This window comes from Oratosquilla oratoria, chromosome 12 (assembly GCF_046742065.1).
Source record: "Oratosquilla oratoria isolate Oo_2021 chromosome 12, ASM4674206v1, whole genome shotgun sequence".
Lineage (NCBI taxonomy): Eukaryota > Metazoa > Arthropoda > Malacostraca > Stomatopoda > Squillidae > Oratosquilla > Oratosquilla oratoria.
Window position 1 is genome coordinate 32,427,556 of NC_134788.1, and position 18,536 is coordinate 32,446,091.

At 38.1% G+C, this 18,536-nt stretch overlaps 1 protein-coding gene across 2 annotated transcripts in view; it reads left to right on the forward strand.

The window, feature by feature from the left end:
• The window catches only part of LOC143031278 (macrophage mannose receptor 1-like), a 46,311-nt gene that overhangs the window by 21,126 nt on the left and 6,649 nt on the right, over positions 1-18,536 (forward strand). For both annotated transcript variants that reach the window (XM_076194909.1, XM_076194910.1), the window contains exons 16-21: positions 1,079-1,261; positions 3,289-3,513; positions 6,083-6,256; positions 7,549-7,803; positions 15,920-16,105; positions 16,628-16,852. In XM_076194909.1, coding sequence (XP_076051024.1) covers positions 1,079-1,261; positions 3,289-3,513; positions 6,083-6,256; positions 7,549-7,803; positions 15,920-16,105; positions 16,628-16,852 — 1,248 coding nt within the window. The remainder of the gene's footprint in view (positions 1-1,078; positions 1,262-3,288; positions 3,514-6,082; positions 6,257-7,548; positions 7,804-15,919; positions 16,106-16,627; positions 16,853-18,536) is intronic.

Sequence of the window (18,536 nt, forward strand, 5' to 3'; positions counted from 1 at the left end):
AACATAACATATTATTATTGTTATTATTATCTTATTTTATTTATTTATCTTTTTTTAATTGTTTATTCATCTGTTATTATTTATTAAAAGGGAGGAAATGGGGTGGATGGGAGTGGAGTGTGTTAGGGATGGAATGGGTTGGAGTGGTTTTTATGTCTTTGTTTTTTGGCTACCTCCCTTGTAAGGGGGAAAAAGCTTTTATATATGTATGTATTATTTTATTTTCTTGATTTATTTTTTATTCATTTATTCATTTATTTATTATTATTATTTTCTTTTAAGAGGGAACAGGGTGGATGGGAGTGGAGTTTCAGGGATGGAATGGGTGGGAGTGGGTTTTTATGCCTTTGTTTTTTGGCTACCTCCCTTGTAAGGGGGAAGAAAGCCTTTGGTATATGTATGTATGTTATATCTATCTTGTAGGACCCTCACTAGTAGGTATATATTGTTAATGTCAAAAGTGAGAGGAAAGATTGCAAATATTCTGCTGTTAGTATTTGATTAATGAAACAAATATTTTGTCACTTGATTTTATAATGATAATATTTTGAGGAATTTATTCTATGTGTTCACAGTAACAACCTAGAGGTAATTCGTAACATTCTTCTTGACATATCTAAGGCTGCATTTACACCAAGGGAATCAAATTGATTCATTTCATGAAAAATCAACATGATTCATGAATCGTACTGATGTGGCACACTCGTTCCAATGTAACCATTTACAGGAGGCGAATCAAATAAATTCAAATCATACCAATTCATCTGATGTAAATGTTTACACTCAAACTTGTGTGGTGAATCAACACGATTCATGAATCGTGTTGATTCTTCATGAATTGAATTGATTCAATTCATCATCATCATATATCAAAGACTTTTTTCCCTCTTATAAGGGAGGTAGCCATAAAATAGAGGCATAAAAACCATTCCCACCCATTCCATCCCTATCACACTCCACTCCCCACCACCCTCTTCCCTCTCTCTTATCTTGGCACCTCTCATTTGGCGTAAATGCAGCCCAAAACTTAGAGGAGGTTGATACCTTGTTTGAATTCTTACGAATTTTTTTTCATTAGATACGGCAAACAGAGGATGTGGAGATAGTTGGATACGAATTGGCAATGAATGCTATACGATGCCACAACATACGGAAACCTGGGATCAAGCCAAGAGATCCTGTGAATCCTATGGAGGTTCTGTTGCAGTGTTTACAAAAACATCTGAGTTGAAAACTGTGAGGAATTATCTCAAACTCCTTGGTGTGTATTTATTCAAAGTTTTAGTTATGTTTAATTGATTTGCACATATGTATAATGTTGACAGTGTCAGTGGTTATGGTACAGGGGGAAAGTCACAAATTTATGTTGTGCCTCTATTTAGTTTGCATTGAGTGGTCTTCCTTTTATAAAACATATATTAGACCTAAGAATCAGTTTCATTGGTCTTATGAACTAATGTATTCAGCAGTAATAATATTTGTGATGTTTATGTTTTGAAGTGTTCCATATGCTTTAATGTGATATTGGGTCAGGGTAGTGGGTCAGGGGTTGGAGATGGTTAAAGAAAATGGAGAAAAGTGGGAGGTGAGCCAGCTGTTGTTTGCTGACGACACTGCGCTTGTAGCAGGATCAGAGGAGGGATTGAGGAAGTTAGTGACAGACTTTGAGAAGGTGTGTGAAAGAAAGAAGCTGAAGATAAAGGTGGGCAAAAGTAAGGTGATGAGATGTACAAGGGGAGAGAGTGACAGTAGGCTGGAAGTGAGTATTAAGGGTGAGAAACTGGAGGAAGTGGATAGTTTTAGATACTTGGGTGCGAATGTGACAGGAAAGGGAGGAGTGGGGGTGGAGGTAGAATGTAGATTGAGAGAAGCGAGTAAATGCCTTGGTGGATTAAAAAGTGTAATGAGAAATAGACATCTGGGAATGGATGCCAAGAGGAGGTTATATGAAGGAGTGATTGTGCCAACAGCAGTGTATGGGGCAGAAACATGGAACATGAGAGAGGAAGAGAGAAGGAGTTTGAATGTGTTTGAGATGAAATGTCTGAGAAGTATGATAGGGGTTACTAGGCTAGATAGAGTGAGAAATGAGGAGGTGAGGAGGAGAACAGGGGTGGAAAGGGAGCTGAGAGATAGGGTTGATGAAAGAGTATTAGGATGGTTTGCACACATGGAAAGAATGAGTGAAGAAAGATCAGTAAAAGAAGTGTGGAAGGCGGAGGTGGAAGGAGTGAATATGAGGGGGCATCCTAGGATGAGATGGATGGATGGATGGGGTGAAAGGGGCTTTACAAAAGAGAGGAATGTCTGTTGAGGAAGGATGGGAGAGGACAGAAGATAGGGGTGAATGGAGAAGGGTTGTATATAGATGAGGTTGTGATGCATGATGGGGAGTGGGTGGGGGATGAGGGGTGAGGAAGTATGTATGAAAAAAATTTTGACGCAGCCCAAAGGGATTTCTCCCCGTTTTCTCCTTTTATGCATGAGGGGACGGAGAGAGGGGGGTCGCCAAATTTATGAAGCGGCCTTGCTGTGGATATGCTGTGTCTTGTGACACTGCTTCTTACCCAGGGCAGTGGACAGGATGCAGGGATGACCCATCATCCAGGAGGTGCCAAGATAGGAGGGAGGGTAGAGGGTGGAGGGGAGTGGAATATATGGGAAATAAAATGGGTGGGAGTGATTTCTACGCCTTTTTCTTTTTGGCTACCCCCCGTGTAAGGGGGAAAAAGCCTTTGGTATATGTATGTATGTATGTTTCATTGTAAGTCACCATGATATTGAAACTGTATTTCCAGATTGAGCAACAATATGTATTCATCATTAGTACTATTTGTGACGTTTATTTATGTTTTGAATTGTTCCATATGCTTTAATGTGATATTGTTTCATTGTAACTCACCATGACATTGATACTGTATTTCCAGATTCAGACACAATATGTATTCATCATTGATGAAAATACAATATGTATTCATCATTGATAAAAATATTACATAAGAACATAAGAAATAAAGGAGACTGCAAAAGACCATAAGGCCTACACTAGGCAGCTCCGTATCCATCACCACCTGTCATCCCCATCCATAAAGTTGTCTAATCGTTTTTTAAAACAACTGATAGTTTCAGCGCTTACTACATGGTTACTAAGTTTATTCCATTCATCAACCACCCTATTTGTAAACCAATTCTTGCCTATTTCCTTCTTAAATCTAAATTTGTCCAGTTTATACCCATTACTGCGAGTCCTGCCCTGTTGTGATACTGACATTGATACTGTATTTCCAGATTCAGACACAATATGGATAGGGGGCACAAACTCTCTGCCAGACTTAAAGTACACCTGGGTGTGGATCAATAGTGTGGTGGTGCAAGAGGACGTGTGGGAAATTGGAGATCCCAAAAAGAAGACCACGAGCAACTTATGCCTGGCTCTTCAGAAAGGAACCTTGGAAGCCGTGGAAATGGCCTGCAACATCAAAAACAAATTTTTGTGCCAAAAAAGAGTAAATTGTAAGTAGTAGTAAATGGTATTTGTTACCGGTGTAACGTACGTATTTGTTTTATTTGAGCTTAAGTTTCGGTGACAGGGGGAACAACCTACTGCTGGAAACAGTCCTTGGGTTCTCCTGCAGATCTCACAGGGTAGAAACTTAAGACTGTTGTTTGTATTGTATTGGTGTACAGAGCCCTTACATGCCTAAATGCTGCCCTGGGCCAAAGTTCTCAGTGGAGCCTTCTCCTTTCCTATTAACCACTTCAGTATGACTCAAATTCTCATGCACAGCATTGGCTGCCATATATAATTTGCATCACACTACTTGCATTATAAAATATAAAGCCACTGCCGTATTACTCATTCTCCCCCCACACACCACCACTACCACCACCACCACCTTCCACATCTGATGGTCACTAGCCCGATTCACATGTAAGATTCATCCACAAGTCAATGTTTATACACACATCATTTGTACACACAACTCGTGATAAATAAATCATGCATTAAAAATACATTAGGGGGAATTTGCTTCTTCTTCTTTTCACCAAAAATGCCCCCCCCCCCCAAAAAAAAAAAAAAAAAAACGTGCTTGAGAGGTCCCAAGAACTGTTTCCAGCCATTGTGGAGCTGTGGGTTTTCCATTTAGTGAAACTTAAGGAAGTGATTGATTACATCCTAGACAGTCTCAAGTAATTGTGCTTCACAACCTCAAATACTTGTATTATCCTATCTTTTGACATTTCCATTGTACTATGAGGTGCTTTGAATCCATATATACAGTGCTTAGAGCACTCTACCATTTGACCATTCCTTTTATTGAGGGTTGACTTTTCAAAAGGAATTTCTTTTGTAATACTCTCTGTGGGTTTCACTCTGGCTCATGACAATATTTTGGGGAAGGGGAAGGGTCAAAGTCAGTACAAAATAAGGTCATACAGTATTTTGCTGAGGGGAAAGACTAAGTACAGTTCAAAATAGGTCACAAGGGTAGGCTCATGCCTGGAAAAAAAAAAAAAAAAAAAAAAATCTAGCCAGTGGCTGTTCCCCATTTTGTATTTACCTAGTTGTATTTTACGGGATGAGAGCTATACTCATAGTGACCCATTTTCATATCTCTCCACATCCAGTTTATTCTTAAAATCATGTATAGTTCTGGCATTCGCTGTTTCTCTGTTCAGTTTGTTCCAGACATCGTTCACTCTATGTGGGAAGCTCTTCTCTTTCAGGTCTCTTCTGTATCTGTCTTTCTTTAGTTTCTTTTCGTGTCCTCTTGTTTCTCTTCTGTCCCACTTTAATAAGTCGTCTCTATCGAGAACTTCCATCCCTTTCATAATTCTGAAAATGGTCAACAAATCGCCTCTTTCCCTTCTCTTTTCTAGTGTTGACAACTGTAATTTCTCCAATCTTTGGAGAAATTACAGTTGTATATACTGCAGAGTTCCTGTGATGAGGACTGTAGAGATACGAATTAGATTAACAAAAAATAAAAAATAAGATTGGTCACTTAACCCATTCAACTCCGATGACAAGATGTCTTGTCATTTGGTCAAATAAAACAAAAAATCATAATAAAACAACAAAATGTTTGATGATCAAACAGCACCAGAAAAATATGACATCATCAGTCCTCCTCGAAGGAGGACTGATGACGTCATATTTTTCTGGTGCTGTTTGATCATCAAACATTTTGTTGTTTTATTATGATTTTTTGTTTTATTTGACCAAATGACAAGACATCTTGTCATCGGAGTTGAATGGGTTAACACAGAATGATATGGAAGTGATATAGATCATAGCAAGAGAAAAATAAACAACTTGGTGTACTTATGGTCTTTGATGTATCATATTGGATACAAACTCTATGTACTTTCTTCCTTGTTTGACAAGAAGTTCATAAAAGGCTCATTCTTTTTGTTCTTCACATTCCGAGATTTAATTTCCTTATGATGTATTTTCTGAAAATATATCATCATCTTTGCTCTTGTCATGTCTTGATAGAAGACTAGGTTGAATGGAGAATGGTTGTATATGGAAAATGTTGTGATGCATGAGGTGGAATGGACGGGGGAATGGGGGGTGAGGTAGTGTGTGTGAGCAAAAATTTTGACGCAGCCCGAAGGGATTTCTCCCCGTCCTCTCCTTTATATGGGGGGACAGAGAGGGGGGGTCGCCGATTTAATGAAGCGGCCTTGCTGTGGATGTGCTGTGTCCTGCGACACTGCTTCTGACCCAGGGCAGTGGACAGGGTGCAGGGATGACCCATCATCTAGGAGGTGCTAAGATGGGAGGGAGGGTGGAGGGGTGTGGAGTGTTTTCAGGGATGGAATGGGTGGGAATGATTTTATGCCTTGTCCTTTTTGGCTACCTCCCTTGGAAGGGGGAGAAAGCCTTGGTATATGTATGTATGTACAAAGGCGGAGCATGCTTGCTGACAGGAGACCTTTTGGTCCATATCTAGGCTGGATGCAAAAAAAAAAAAAACATAATAATATTTATCTTTATGGCACCTGATTAATAGTGAAGGTTTTAATATGTTTCAAATATTGACAGTTACAATCGAAAACTTTTATCTGTCCCCAGCACGTTCGTGTCCAATCGGTTGGATGTATGCCTATGGCGCCTGCTTCCGTTTCTCTTCTGACAAGAAAAAATGGGAGGATGCTTGCTGGACTACAAACTCAGCACTGGCAACCTTTGATGATCTAAATCAGTGGAAGGCTTTCCAGTCTGTGATGGCCAGGTCAGCTAATTTAGGTAAGGTGTTTTATATTTCTGCGAGAGAGAATGAGACAACAAACTGATTCATTCAGCCCTTAGTTATTATAAAATGGTTATAAACTGGACAAATTTAGATTTTAGAAGGAAATAGGCAAGAATTGGTTTACTAATAGGGTGGTCAATGAATGAAATAAACTTAGTAACCATGTAGTGAGCGCTGAAACTATCAGTTGCTTTAAGAAATGATTAGACAACTTTATGGATGGGGATGGCAGGTGGTGACAGATACGGGGCTGCCTAGTGTAGGCCTTAGGGCAGTGGTTCTTAACCTTTTTTGGCAGCGACCCAAAATTTTGCACAAATCAAGCATCGCGACCCAAGCCTACATAGATATACATTGAAATTTCAAAACACTTCAAATAAATTTTCTGCTTTGGAGTTTTTATTTAATCATGGTCTGCTTAGAATCCTAAAACTAGGCATTATGTATTTTAATTATTACAGTATATAATTATAATATATTTGTAGTGGGAAAATAATTATTTTCTGCAAACCCTTAGCGACCCAATAAAATGGCAATTTGGGTCGCGACCCAGGGGTTAAGAACCACTGCCCTAGGGTCTCTTGCAGTCCCCTTTATTTGTATGTTCTTATGTATAAAAGGCATGATATTGCTAAGTATGTCCTCTGATGTATATGGATGATGTTGTGACTGCATGAGGAGGAATGGGCGGGGGGGTGGGGGGTGGGGTAGTATGTGTGAGTAAATTTTGACGCAACCCGAAGGGATTTCTCCCCGTCCTCGCCTTATATGCAAAGGGGGATGGAGAGGGGGGGTCGCCGATTAAATGAAGCAGCCTTGCTGTGGATGTACTGTGTCTTGCGACACTGCTTCTGACCCAGGGCGGTGGGCAGGGTGCAGGGATGACCCGTCATCCAGGAGGTGCTCAGATGAGAGGAAGGGTGGGAGGGGTGTGGAGTGTGTTTAGGGATGAAGTGGGTGGGAGTGTTTTTGTGCCTTTCCCTTTTTGGCTACCTCCCTTGGAAGGGGGAAAAAGCCTTGGTATATGTATGTATGTATGTCCTCTGAGCTGTGTCTTGCGACACTGCTTCTGACCCAGGGTGGTGGGCAGGGTGCAGGGATGACCCATCATCCAGGAGGTGCTCAGATGAGAGGAAGGGTGGGAGGGGTGTGGAGTGTGTTTAGGGATGAAGTGGGTGGGAGTGTTTTTGTGCCTTTCCCTTTTTGGCTACCTCCCTTGGAAGGGGGAAGAAGCCTTGGTATATGTATGTATGTATGTCCTCTGAGCAAATTTTGTTCTTTCTAGCAACCACTTTCTGGGTTGGAGCTTCCAGTGACATTGATGAACATCACGGCAAGTGGATATGGACCAGTGGGGCAAAGGTTGATTATTCCTTGTGGAAACCAGGAAATGTTTTTGAGGATGCTAGCCAATGTATGTATATGGACGGCACCAAGGGCTTCAAGATGGGCGACTACTCATGTAACTCGGCTCTCAATTACGTTTGCCAGATAAAGCCATTATTTTACGTCGACAACGACAAAAAGCCAGTGATAACAGGTGGGTGAAATAACGAGTTCAAATCTATTTGTATACCAGTAGGCTTCTTCCACTTTATTAGTTTAAATCACTTAATGTTTTTCTGGTATTGCATTGTAACATCCACGAACACCTCAAAACAGACTACCAAATGTGATACTTCAACAACCGACAGACATAAGCCACCATGGCAATTCTATTCAGGCATTACAATGACAAAAGCCCATCAAGAATTCGTACCAGCTTCACCACTGGCTATGACTTCAGCTTACATCTTCGTAAAATTAAGTTAAGACGGCAGTTAGTAGTCGACTTAGTTCTTTGGGAGTTAGATCAACTTCCAAGTTGGAGACTTTTAGAGCTCCTTTAGCTCAATTGGTAGAGCTTTCGTCTAGTGTCATTCAAGACCCTGGTTCGAATCCCAGGGCAACTTATATATATATATATATATATATATATATATATATATATATATGTATATATATATATATGTATATATATATGTATATATATATATATGCATATATATATATGCATATATATGTATATATATATATATACATATATATATACTTATATATATATGTATATATATATATGCATATATATATATGCATATATATATATAAATATATATATATACACACACACACACACATGTATAAATGTATACTGTAGTTCTTTTCTCATGTTGTATAATAATCAGATGTTTTTTACTCAGAAAACAGTGTTAGTATGCTAAAGAAGTTTCAGTTGTTTTTCACCATTTTAGATAGAAAAGCATTGCATGGGGCAAACATTGAAGGTATTGATGTTAATAATATATATTGATCAGTGTCAGAGTGAGCACTTTCTAGTTGATGGTCTCAGCAGCCTTGGGCTGTTCCATTTTGTCAATGGAAATATACAAATATTCTGAAAAATTTAAATCTGAAACACTTTGAGTCGCAAGCATTTTCTAATTTGTTCTCATGACCGTAGAAAACCCTCCTGTGCCATACCAAGTGATTATCTCCTTACTAGCCTGTTGTCAATGGAAATATACAAATATTATGAAAAATTGGAATCTGAAACACTTCCAGTCCCAAGCATTTTGGATAAAGGATTCTCCGTCTATATCCTTCAGACATTTAGTCTTTTCTAAATTGTTCCCGTGACCTTAAAAAACCTTCCCATGCCATACCAAGTGATTACCTCCTTTGCTATAAATATTCTGAAAACTTGAAATCTGAAACGCTTCCAGTCCCAAGCATTTCGGATAAAGGATTCTCGATCTATGTCCTTCAGGCATTTAGTACTGTATTTTCTAATTTGTTCTCGTGACCTTACCAAGTGATTATCTCCTTTGTTAGTTTTACTTGCCTTGGGAATTATTTCTTAACATACATGTGAACAAGTTGCTTAACCCCTTCCATACGGTGCCGCACACGTAGGCGTCATGGGGAGCGAGTGTATTCGCGAGGCTGCCATATCGGCGTCTTGATTATATTTATTGTAGTCGCCCCTCCATAATGACATTCTTTCTAATTCTTTTGTAATCGCATTTTCTATGGCTATCAAAATTCACGGGTGAAGAGAGAACGATCGATATAAGCGGTGACTATATTTTATGATGCGAGTATTATTACGACACATCGTACGGCTGGCATTGGCTGCTGCCACCGAGATCTAAGTCCATGACGCCTACGTGTGCGGCACCGTATGGAAGGGGTTAAACACAACAAAAGAAACATAGAATTCAAAAAAGTCAGTGGAAGAAAATGTCAGGAATAAGCACTTCACTCCTGGTACATGTTTCCTTAGCCATGTTTAAGCAATTTTTTCTTACTTGGGTTAATATCTGAGGGGGTTTGGTGAGCTATAAGATTTAAAAATCTATTACAGAGTGCTTGTCTTATGGTGTAAGTGTGCGGGTGTTTTGATAGATGTTTTGTCAGGTGTTGGGGCAGGTCATTATAGATATTTCAATAGAATCCTAGCCTTTACTTAGGATTCTACTCAAATATCTATAATGAGGAATAAGGAGGTGAGGAGGAGAGCAGGGGTGGAAAGGGAGTTGGGAGATAGGATGGATGAAAGAGTATTGGGATGGTTTGGACACATGGAAAGAATGAGTGAAGAAAGATTAGTAAAAGAAGTGTGGAAGGCAGAGGTGGAAGGAGTGAACATGAGGGGGCGACCTAGAATGAGGTGGATGGATGGGGTAAAAGGGGCATTGGGAAAGAGGGGAATGTCTGTTGAGGAAGGATAGGAGAGGACAGAAGATAGGGATGAATGGAGAATGGTTGTGTATGGATGATGCTGTGATGCATGAGTGGGAGTGGGTGGGGGATGGGGGTGAGGGAGTATGTATGAGAAATAAATTGACGAAGCCCAAAGTGATTTCTCCCCATCTTCTCCTTTTCTACATGAGGGGACGGAGAGGGGGGGTTCGCCGAATTAATGAAGCGGCCTTGCTGTGGATGTGCTGTGTCTTGTAACACTGCCTCTGACCCAGGGCAGCGGACAGGATGCAGGGATGACCCATCATCCAGGAGGTGCCAAGATAAGAGGAGGAAAGAGGGTAGAGGGGAGTGGAGTATGTAGGGGATGGAATGGGTGGGAGTGGTTTCTATGCCTTTTTCTTTTTGGCTACCCCCTGTGTATGGGGGGAAAACCCTTTGGTATATGTATGTATGAGTAGAATCCTGCTGGAGTTGGTTTCATATTGTGTTTAGTGGACTATGTGTTATGCCAATTGGGAGGATAAGCTTATATATATATGCACTAAAAACCCACTATTATTTGGGTTTGTAGTGCAATTAGTAATGTGTAACGACATTACTGGACAGTTATATATATATATATATATATATAATATATAATATATATATATATATATATATATATATATATATATATATATATATATATATATATATATTATATATTCATATATATATATATATGTATAATATATATATATAATATATATATATGTATACATATATATATAAATATATATATATATTATATATATATACAGTATATATATATAATATATATAAATATATATATATATATATATATATATATATATATATATATATTTTTTTTTTCTATTAAATAATACAGCATACTCAGCATTGGAAATCTTCTTCCTTAAACTTTCTAACCTTCTCACTATTTTCCTTTCTGTAGGAGGAAGGGAGAACACAATATCACCAAATGGAACCATAGTGATTTTGGAAATAAAAACAAATTCATTACTTACAATGTTTTGCCTATGCTTTAGGCATCTTCTGGTAATTTTAATTTCTAAATCTACAAATCATTATCATATATACAATGTATACAAAATAAACCAGGATAGGTACTTTTTGTTTAAATTCTTCTTGGCACCCCGTGGGATGCCCCGAACAGCTCCAGGGTTCCACACACACACACACACACACACACACTTCAACGAATGGACGGCTTAGAAGACGTTCTGAAGAAAATTGAAGTCTGTGGATCCCAACGCAAAGAGAAGTGCCTAGTGTTTTTGCAGGGTGGGGGGGAAATTGCTCGTGGAGTAGTGGGAACGTAGGGAAAGAGGAAAAGGGGAGGGATTACTGAGGGAAATGGAAGGAAATGAGGAGGGAGTAGACTTTGCCCAGCCAGACAAGCGGAAGGTAAACTAAAGACTTAGCGAGGATCAAATGTCTAATAAAAATGTAAAGATTAGAAGTATAGAGAGGAGCAATACAGAAGAAAGTGACGAGAATATGTTCCAGGGATTTAAAGAGGGTAGGGGGGACACAACCCCCCCCCCCCCGACTGATAAGACTAGAGGAGAGAGTTGATAAGGTGATCGAGGACTTGGAACGTAAGTTAGGTAATGTAGACTCCATTTTCCAGAGAATTGAAAGGTTGGAACAACTAGAGAAGGCTAACAGAAACTTAACTGAAGAAATAGAGGACCTAAAAAGACAGTTAGGAAATATAAAGGAGGAGAATGAGAAATTGAAGAAGAATAGTAATGAAAATAGAGAGAAAATAGCTACAGAAGTTAAAAATTGGAGAATAACTCAAGAAGGGAATAAGGTTTCATTCACTGACATAGTCAAACAGCAATTGAAAGAACATAATGAAGACTCAGTTATTAAAGTGATGAGACAGAAGGAGAATATAGTAAGAGAATTAGCTGACAAAAAGAAATGTATAATTATATTAGGAATGGAAGAGAAACATAACCCAGATAGAACCGCAAGAATCAAGGAGGAAAATGAAAGAGTAAGCAGTTTATTAAAATTAGTCCAGGAAGATGAACCAGAAATTATAAAGGAAATTGAAGAAATATATAGAATAGGGAAATACAATACAGATAAGACCAGACCAATTAAGGTTAAATTCAGGTCACAAACAACGGCAGAGAAAATTCTATCCAAGACGGGGAAACTAGCAACAAATGATCAATATAAAAAGGTATGGATAAAAAGAGAAATACATAAGGAGGAAAGAGAGGCAGAAAAGAAAGAAAAGAATTGAAGCTAAGGCAAAAAACGAGGAAAGAACGGAGTCAGAGAAAGAGAGATTCTATTGGAGAGTAGTGAACATGAAAATAAAGCAGTTCGACATACTAAAGAAAAACATAAGGGAAACAGAGAACACAATGGAAGTGGCAGAAAACTAAGAGTGTCTTACACAAATATAGATGGATTGATAACAGGATTGAATGAACTGAATGATTATTTGAAAGAAAAAGAACCGGACATAATGGGAATTGTAGAAACAAAATTAAAAGGCCCACTACCACCCAACAGTGTAGGACATGATACTTACAATTATTGGATTAGAAACAGAGAAAAAAAACAAGGGGTGGAGTTATGTTCCTGACTAAGAAGGATATAAACGTGAAAGGTGTCATATATGGAAAGAATACAGTAGAGATGATTATGATAGAAGTGGAAGACCGAGATAAGAAGAGCAGAAAATTTGTGATCAATTATGTGCCTCCGAAAACAGCCTCATGGGAGGAGAGTGAACATAAAAGTATGTTAGAGGACACAAAGATAGCATTAACTAAAATAATGGAAGACGGAGGAAGAATAGTTATGATGGGCGACTTTAATTGCAAAGAAATCTGCTGGGAAGAAATGACAGTAAAGAGTGGTGATGACTCATGGGGAAATGCTCTACTTGAGATGATTACTGACCATTCAATGACACAATGGATACAAGAGAACACTAGGTATAGAAATGAAGAAGAACCATCGAGGCTAGACTTAATAATTACATCTGAACCTAGAATAGTGGACAAGATTGAATATAAAACACCAATAGGTAAAAGTGACCACATATTGATTGAACTGGAACTTAATGAAGAAAAATATATGAAAAGAAATGAACAATATAGAAAAGGAAGAATGATGTATGAAAAAACAAACTTTGATAAAATAAGAGAATTCTTCCAACAAGAAAACTGGGAAGAAATATACAAAGAAGAAACATCAGTGGAAGAGAAATGGAATATCTTGACAAAAATTTACAAAAAAGGAGTGGAAAAGTATGTCCCAAGACAAAAACAAGAAAAAGAATATGTAAAATGCTGGTACAACAAAAGTTGTAGGGAGTTAAAAGACAAAAGAGACAAAGCCTGGACCAGATGGAAAAAAGACAGAAGACCTGAAAAATGGAAAATATATACTGGTTATAGAAATGAATATGTACAAAAGTGCAGAGAGGAAAAAAGAAAATATGAAAAAGATGTTATAGAAAAGTGTAAAGATCAACCAAAACTATTCTACAGATTTGTAAACAATAAACTGAAAAACAAACAAGACTTGGAGAAATTAAGACAAGGAGTTGAATACACTGAGGAAATGGAAATGGCAGAAATTATGAACAAACATTTTAAATCAGTGTTTACAAGGGAAAATATACAACCTGAAGAGATTGAGTGGAAGGAAAAAGTCCCCCCTATGGAAGAAATAGAAGTAACAAAGAATGAAATATTGACACACTTGGGTAATTTTGATGTCAGAAAATCGCATGGGCCAGATGAAATAGCAAACTGGATTCTGAAAGAATGCAGGAATGAACTGGCAGACAAAATACATAGCATAATAAGCAGTTCCTTAAAAGAAGGAAAAGTTCCAGAAGATTGGAAAAAAGCAAATATAGTACCTATATATAAAGGAGGAAATAAAGAAGAACCTACCAACTATAGACCAGTCTCTCTAACAAGTACAATAGCAAAAATATGTGAAAGAATTATCAAAAGTAGATGGGTAAAATACTTGGAAAAAAACAACGTACTAAATCCAAGGCAATTTGGATTCAGACAAGGGCGATCATGCGTCACCAATTTAATATGTTTCTATTCAAGGCTAATAGATATAATACAAGAAAGAGATGGATGGGCTGATTGTGCATTTCTAGACCTAAAAAAAGCTTTTGACAAAGTACCACATAAGAAGCTGCTTAAGAAATTAGAATATGAAGGAGGAATACAAGGTAAATTGCTAAATTGGATGGAAGACTTTTTGCAAGACAGAAAAATGAGAGTAGTGATAAGAGATCAGCACTCAAAATGGAATGAAGTAATAAGCGGTGTCCCGCAGGGAACAGTTCTGGCCCCAATAATGTTTGCTATATATATTAATGATATGGATGAAGGAATTGAAAGCTATATGAGCTTCTTTGCAGATGATGCAAAACTACTGAAAAGAATGAAAACTGAAGAAGATTGTGAATCACTACAGAGAGATCTAAATAAAGTACAGGAATGGAGTAGGAAGTGGGAGATGGAGTTCAATACAAAAAAGTGTAGTATAATGGAATTTGGAAAAAGCAAAAACAGAATAACAGGATCATATAATTTGGGAGAAGAAGGAATAAAAAGAGTAGAAAACGAGAAGGACCTGGGAGTCATTGTTATGAATAATATGTCACCTGAGAAACATATAAATAAGATTTTTGGAGAAACCTATAATTTAATAAGAACAATCAAAGTGGCATTTACATACCTGGATGAAGAAATGGTGAGGAAAATCCTAATCACCCTGATAAGACCAAGATTGGAATATGCAGCAACGATATGGTCACCAAGTACAAAAAAATGTATAAAAAAACTTGAAAGAATACAAAGAGCAATTACAAAATTGGCACCAACACTCTCAAAACTATCATATGAAGAGAGACTACAAAAACTTAAACTACAGACACTAGAGCAAAGAAGAGAGAGAGGAGATTTGATAACTATTTACAGAATCATGAAAGGCATAGAAATTACTGATAGAGAGAATCTGATAAAATGGGATGACAGAAATACAAGAGGACACAGAAAGAAAATAAAAAAAGACAGCTATAGAAGAGATTTGAAAAAGAACAGCTTTCCTCACAGAGCAATAGACAGTTGGAACAAGTTAGATGAGAAAGTGGTGTGTGCAAAAACAATACACGAATTTAAAAATAGTTTAGATAAAATGAGATATGAAGACGGGACCCCACGAGCATAGCTCCCCTTCCCGTAAAATACAACTAGGTAAATACAACTAGGTAAATACAACTAGGTAAATACAACCATATATATATATATATATATATATAAATATATATAAATATATATATATACAGTATATATATATATATATATATACATATATATATATATATCATGGGAAGGATTTTTTAATATATATATATATTTAATTGTTCTAATGGAGTTTTTAGTGCAGCTAATTCTTTTAGTTTGTGTGGTTTGTAGGATGTCTTTGTTTATCATTTGAATGCTGTGTATGCATAGTAGTTATTATGGGTTGTTTGCATACAGTAATCTGTAATCTTCTTTAGGATTTTATCTGAGGAAAGTCTTGGTAAGGGGTAATGTTAGAAACTAAATACTGTTTTACAGTTATACTGCATGTGATTTGCTCACCATCATAATGATGATTAATGAGTTTCTTTGTGTTCTGTTTAAAAACTCTCATAGTAATGTTGCTGTCAACATGTTATGTCAATAAGGGCATGTGGTCTTCATTAGGGTAATTCCCTTGCTTCACCTAAATCTGCATCTACCCCATAAAAATTGGATTAAGAGTATATTAAATAGAATCAGATTCCTTCGTGATGTGCGGTATGGTTTTGTGGATAATAATTATTGTCTTCCACAAAGATTCCATGGCTGGGTGTCCACATGGCTGGGAAGTACTTGGTGAAGATTGTTACTATTTGGCCAACTCAACCCATTACACTGACTGGAACAATGCACGCCGCACTTGCAATGCTTACCATGGAACCCTTGCAACGTTTACGGATGATAAGAAGTTTTTGGAGGTCCATGATTACGTAAAAAAATCAGGTATGATCTTTCTGTCCTTTCGAAGATGAAGTTTAGTGTTATCAGTTGGTATGCAGCAAGTATTTCTCTTGCTCTTAGATATTTTTTCAATAGAACATCCTTAATTCCAGATATTCTTTAGTATGAAAATTTGAAAAATGAGGCAACACAAATACGAAATGATATGATATGCATGGCCAGATTTAGAGTAGGGCCAACAGGGCCACAGCCCAGGGCCCTGTGAATTTAGGGGCCCCATGGCAAGTCCATTACAATAGTATAAGCACTTTTTTTGGTGTATCGTGATAAAGAAAGCGAATAATCAGCTGACTGTGATTGAGCACTGAGCGGCACTGTGACTGTAAACAAACAAACAAACAAACAAACAAACAAACAAACACATTTCATGAAAACTGGGATGATATTTTAACGGGGGTGGTCTGTGAATCTGATAGTGCCCTGCATACCTTCAGGGCCCGGGGCCCCGCAACATCTGGCCCTGATGAAATGTAATGATTATAGAATTACCTCATTTCTTTACAGAACATCCATCTGCATGGGTTGGAGCCACAAATGGTCTCCCTGATCTACAGTATATGTGGGTGTGGGTTAATGGCGTCTTGGTCAGCATTGATGCCTGGGCTCCAGGAAAACCAACACTTAAGACATCAGTAGGCTGCATGGTCCTGTGGAGTGCTACAGATTATCAACTCCAAGATATAACATGCAGTTATAAATACTCGTTCATTTGCAGGAAAGAACAGCTCGGTAAGTCATGAATAATAAAATGACATATACTTATGTGTATGATATTAGATATGTCTTTAATTCCTTGGTCATAGTTGTAATGTTGTAGCATTCATTGGCAGAAAAGAATGGCTTGGTAAGATATGAATAATAAAATGACATGTACTTATATACATGATCAAGAAATGGATAGATGGAGAAAGGGGAAAAGGACAAAAGGTAGGGAGGTGCTTAGAGTGAACTCTTTAAATGAAAAGGAAAAGGTGAAGGAGTACAAGATGAAGCTGAGGGAGGAGTGGGAGGGAGTGAAGGATAGAGTAGAGCTAGGAGTGGAGGAGGAATGGGGATGGTTCAAGGAGGGAGTCTCAAAGTGTGCAAAGATGGTGTGTGGAACAAGAAGGACAGGAGGAAATAGAAGGATGGGTAGTGAATGGTGGGATGAGGAAACAAAGAAGGTTGTAGAAGAGAAGAAGCGAGCTTTCACAGATTGGTTACAAAATAGGACGAGGGAGTCATATGAGAGGTACAAAGAAAAGAAAAGAAAAGTAAAGCAAAAGGTAAAGGAGGCAAAGAGGAGAGTAGATGTGAAATGGGGTAAGAGTATGACAGAAAATTTTGAAAGTAATAAAAAGAAAAGAAAAGAAAAGTAAAGCAAAAGGTAAAGGAGGCAAAGAGGAGAGTAGATGTGAAATGGGGTAAGAGTATGACAGAAAATTTTGAAAGTAATAAAAAGATGTTTTGGAAAGAAATTAAGAGAGGAAGAGGAGGCGAATCAAGTAGGGAAGAAAAGGTAAAAGGTGCAGATAGAGAGATGATAATGAAGGAGAAGGCAGTAAGGGGAAGATGGGCAGAATATTTTAGGGAGTTGATAAATGTGAAGGAGGATAGGGAGGGAAAGATAGCTGCAGTGGGAGATGCTAAGAAAATGACCGTGACGAGTGAAGAAAATGGAGGAGAAATAAGGAAGGATGAAGTGAAGGCAGTTGTTAAGATGATGAAAGCAGGTAAGGCACCTGGTCTGGATGGATGCCATGCAGAATGTCTAAAAAAGGAGGTACAGTGATGGTGGACTGGCTGGTGAGGTTATTTAGTGTTTGCTGGAGAGAGGGCAGAGTGCCGGAGGACTGGAGGAGTGCCTGTATAGTTCCACTTTACAAGGGAAAGGGGGACAAGTGTGAATGTAGTAGTTTCAGAGGGATTAGCTTGTTAAGTGTAGTTGGGAAGGCTTATGGGAGGATCTTGCTTGAGAGGATTAGAAGAGGAACAGAAGGAGTAATTGGTGAGGAACAGTGTGGATTTAGGACAGGTAGAGGTTGTGTAGATCAGATTTTTGTGGTAAAACAGATATGTGAGAAAGCTATAGGAAAGGGGAAGGATGTTTTTTGGGCTTTTATGGATCTGGAAAAGGCTTACGACAGGGTAGACAGGAAGGCACTGCGGGAGGTACTGCGGATATACAGCTCTTCTGACAGTGTTGTTTATGTTTCATAATCTGTTCAGACTTTGTAAATGGATGTGCCATTTATTAGACATTTTTGTATAGTCTTATAAAGGAAGGTCACTGGCTGAGCGGGCTAGGGCGTCATAACTTGCTGCAAATGTCGAGGGGATGGCGGTTCGAACCCTGCCACCGGCGAAGTTGAACCAAGGGCATGGTTCATTAAATGCCACACTACAAAAGTCCTCTGTGAGGGGCACCATCCTA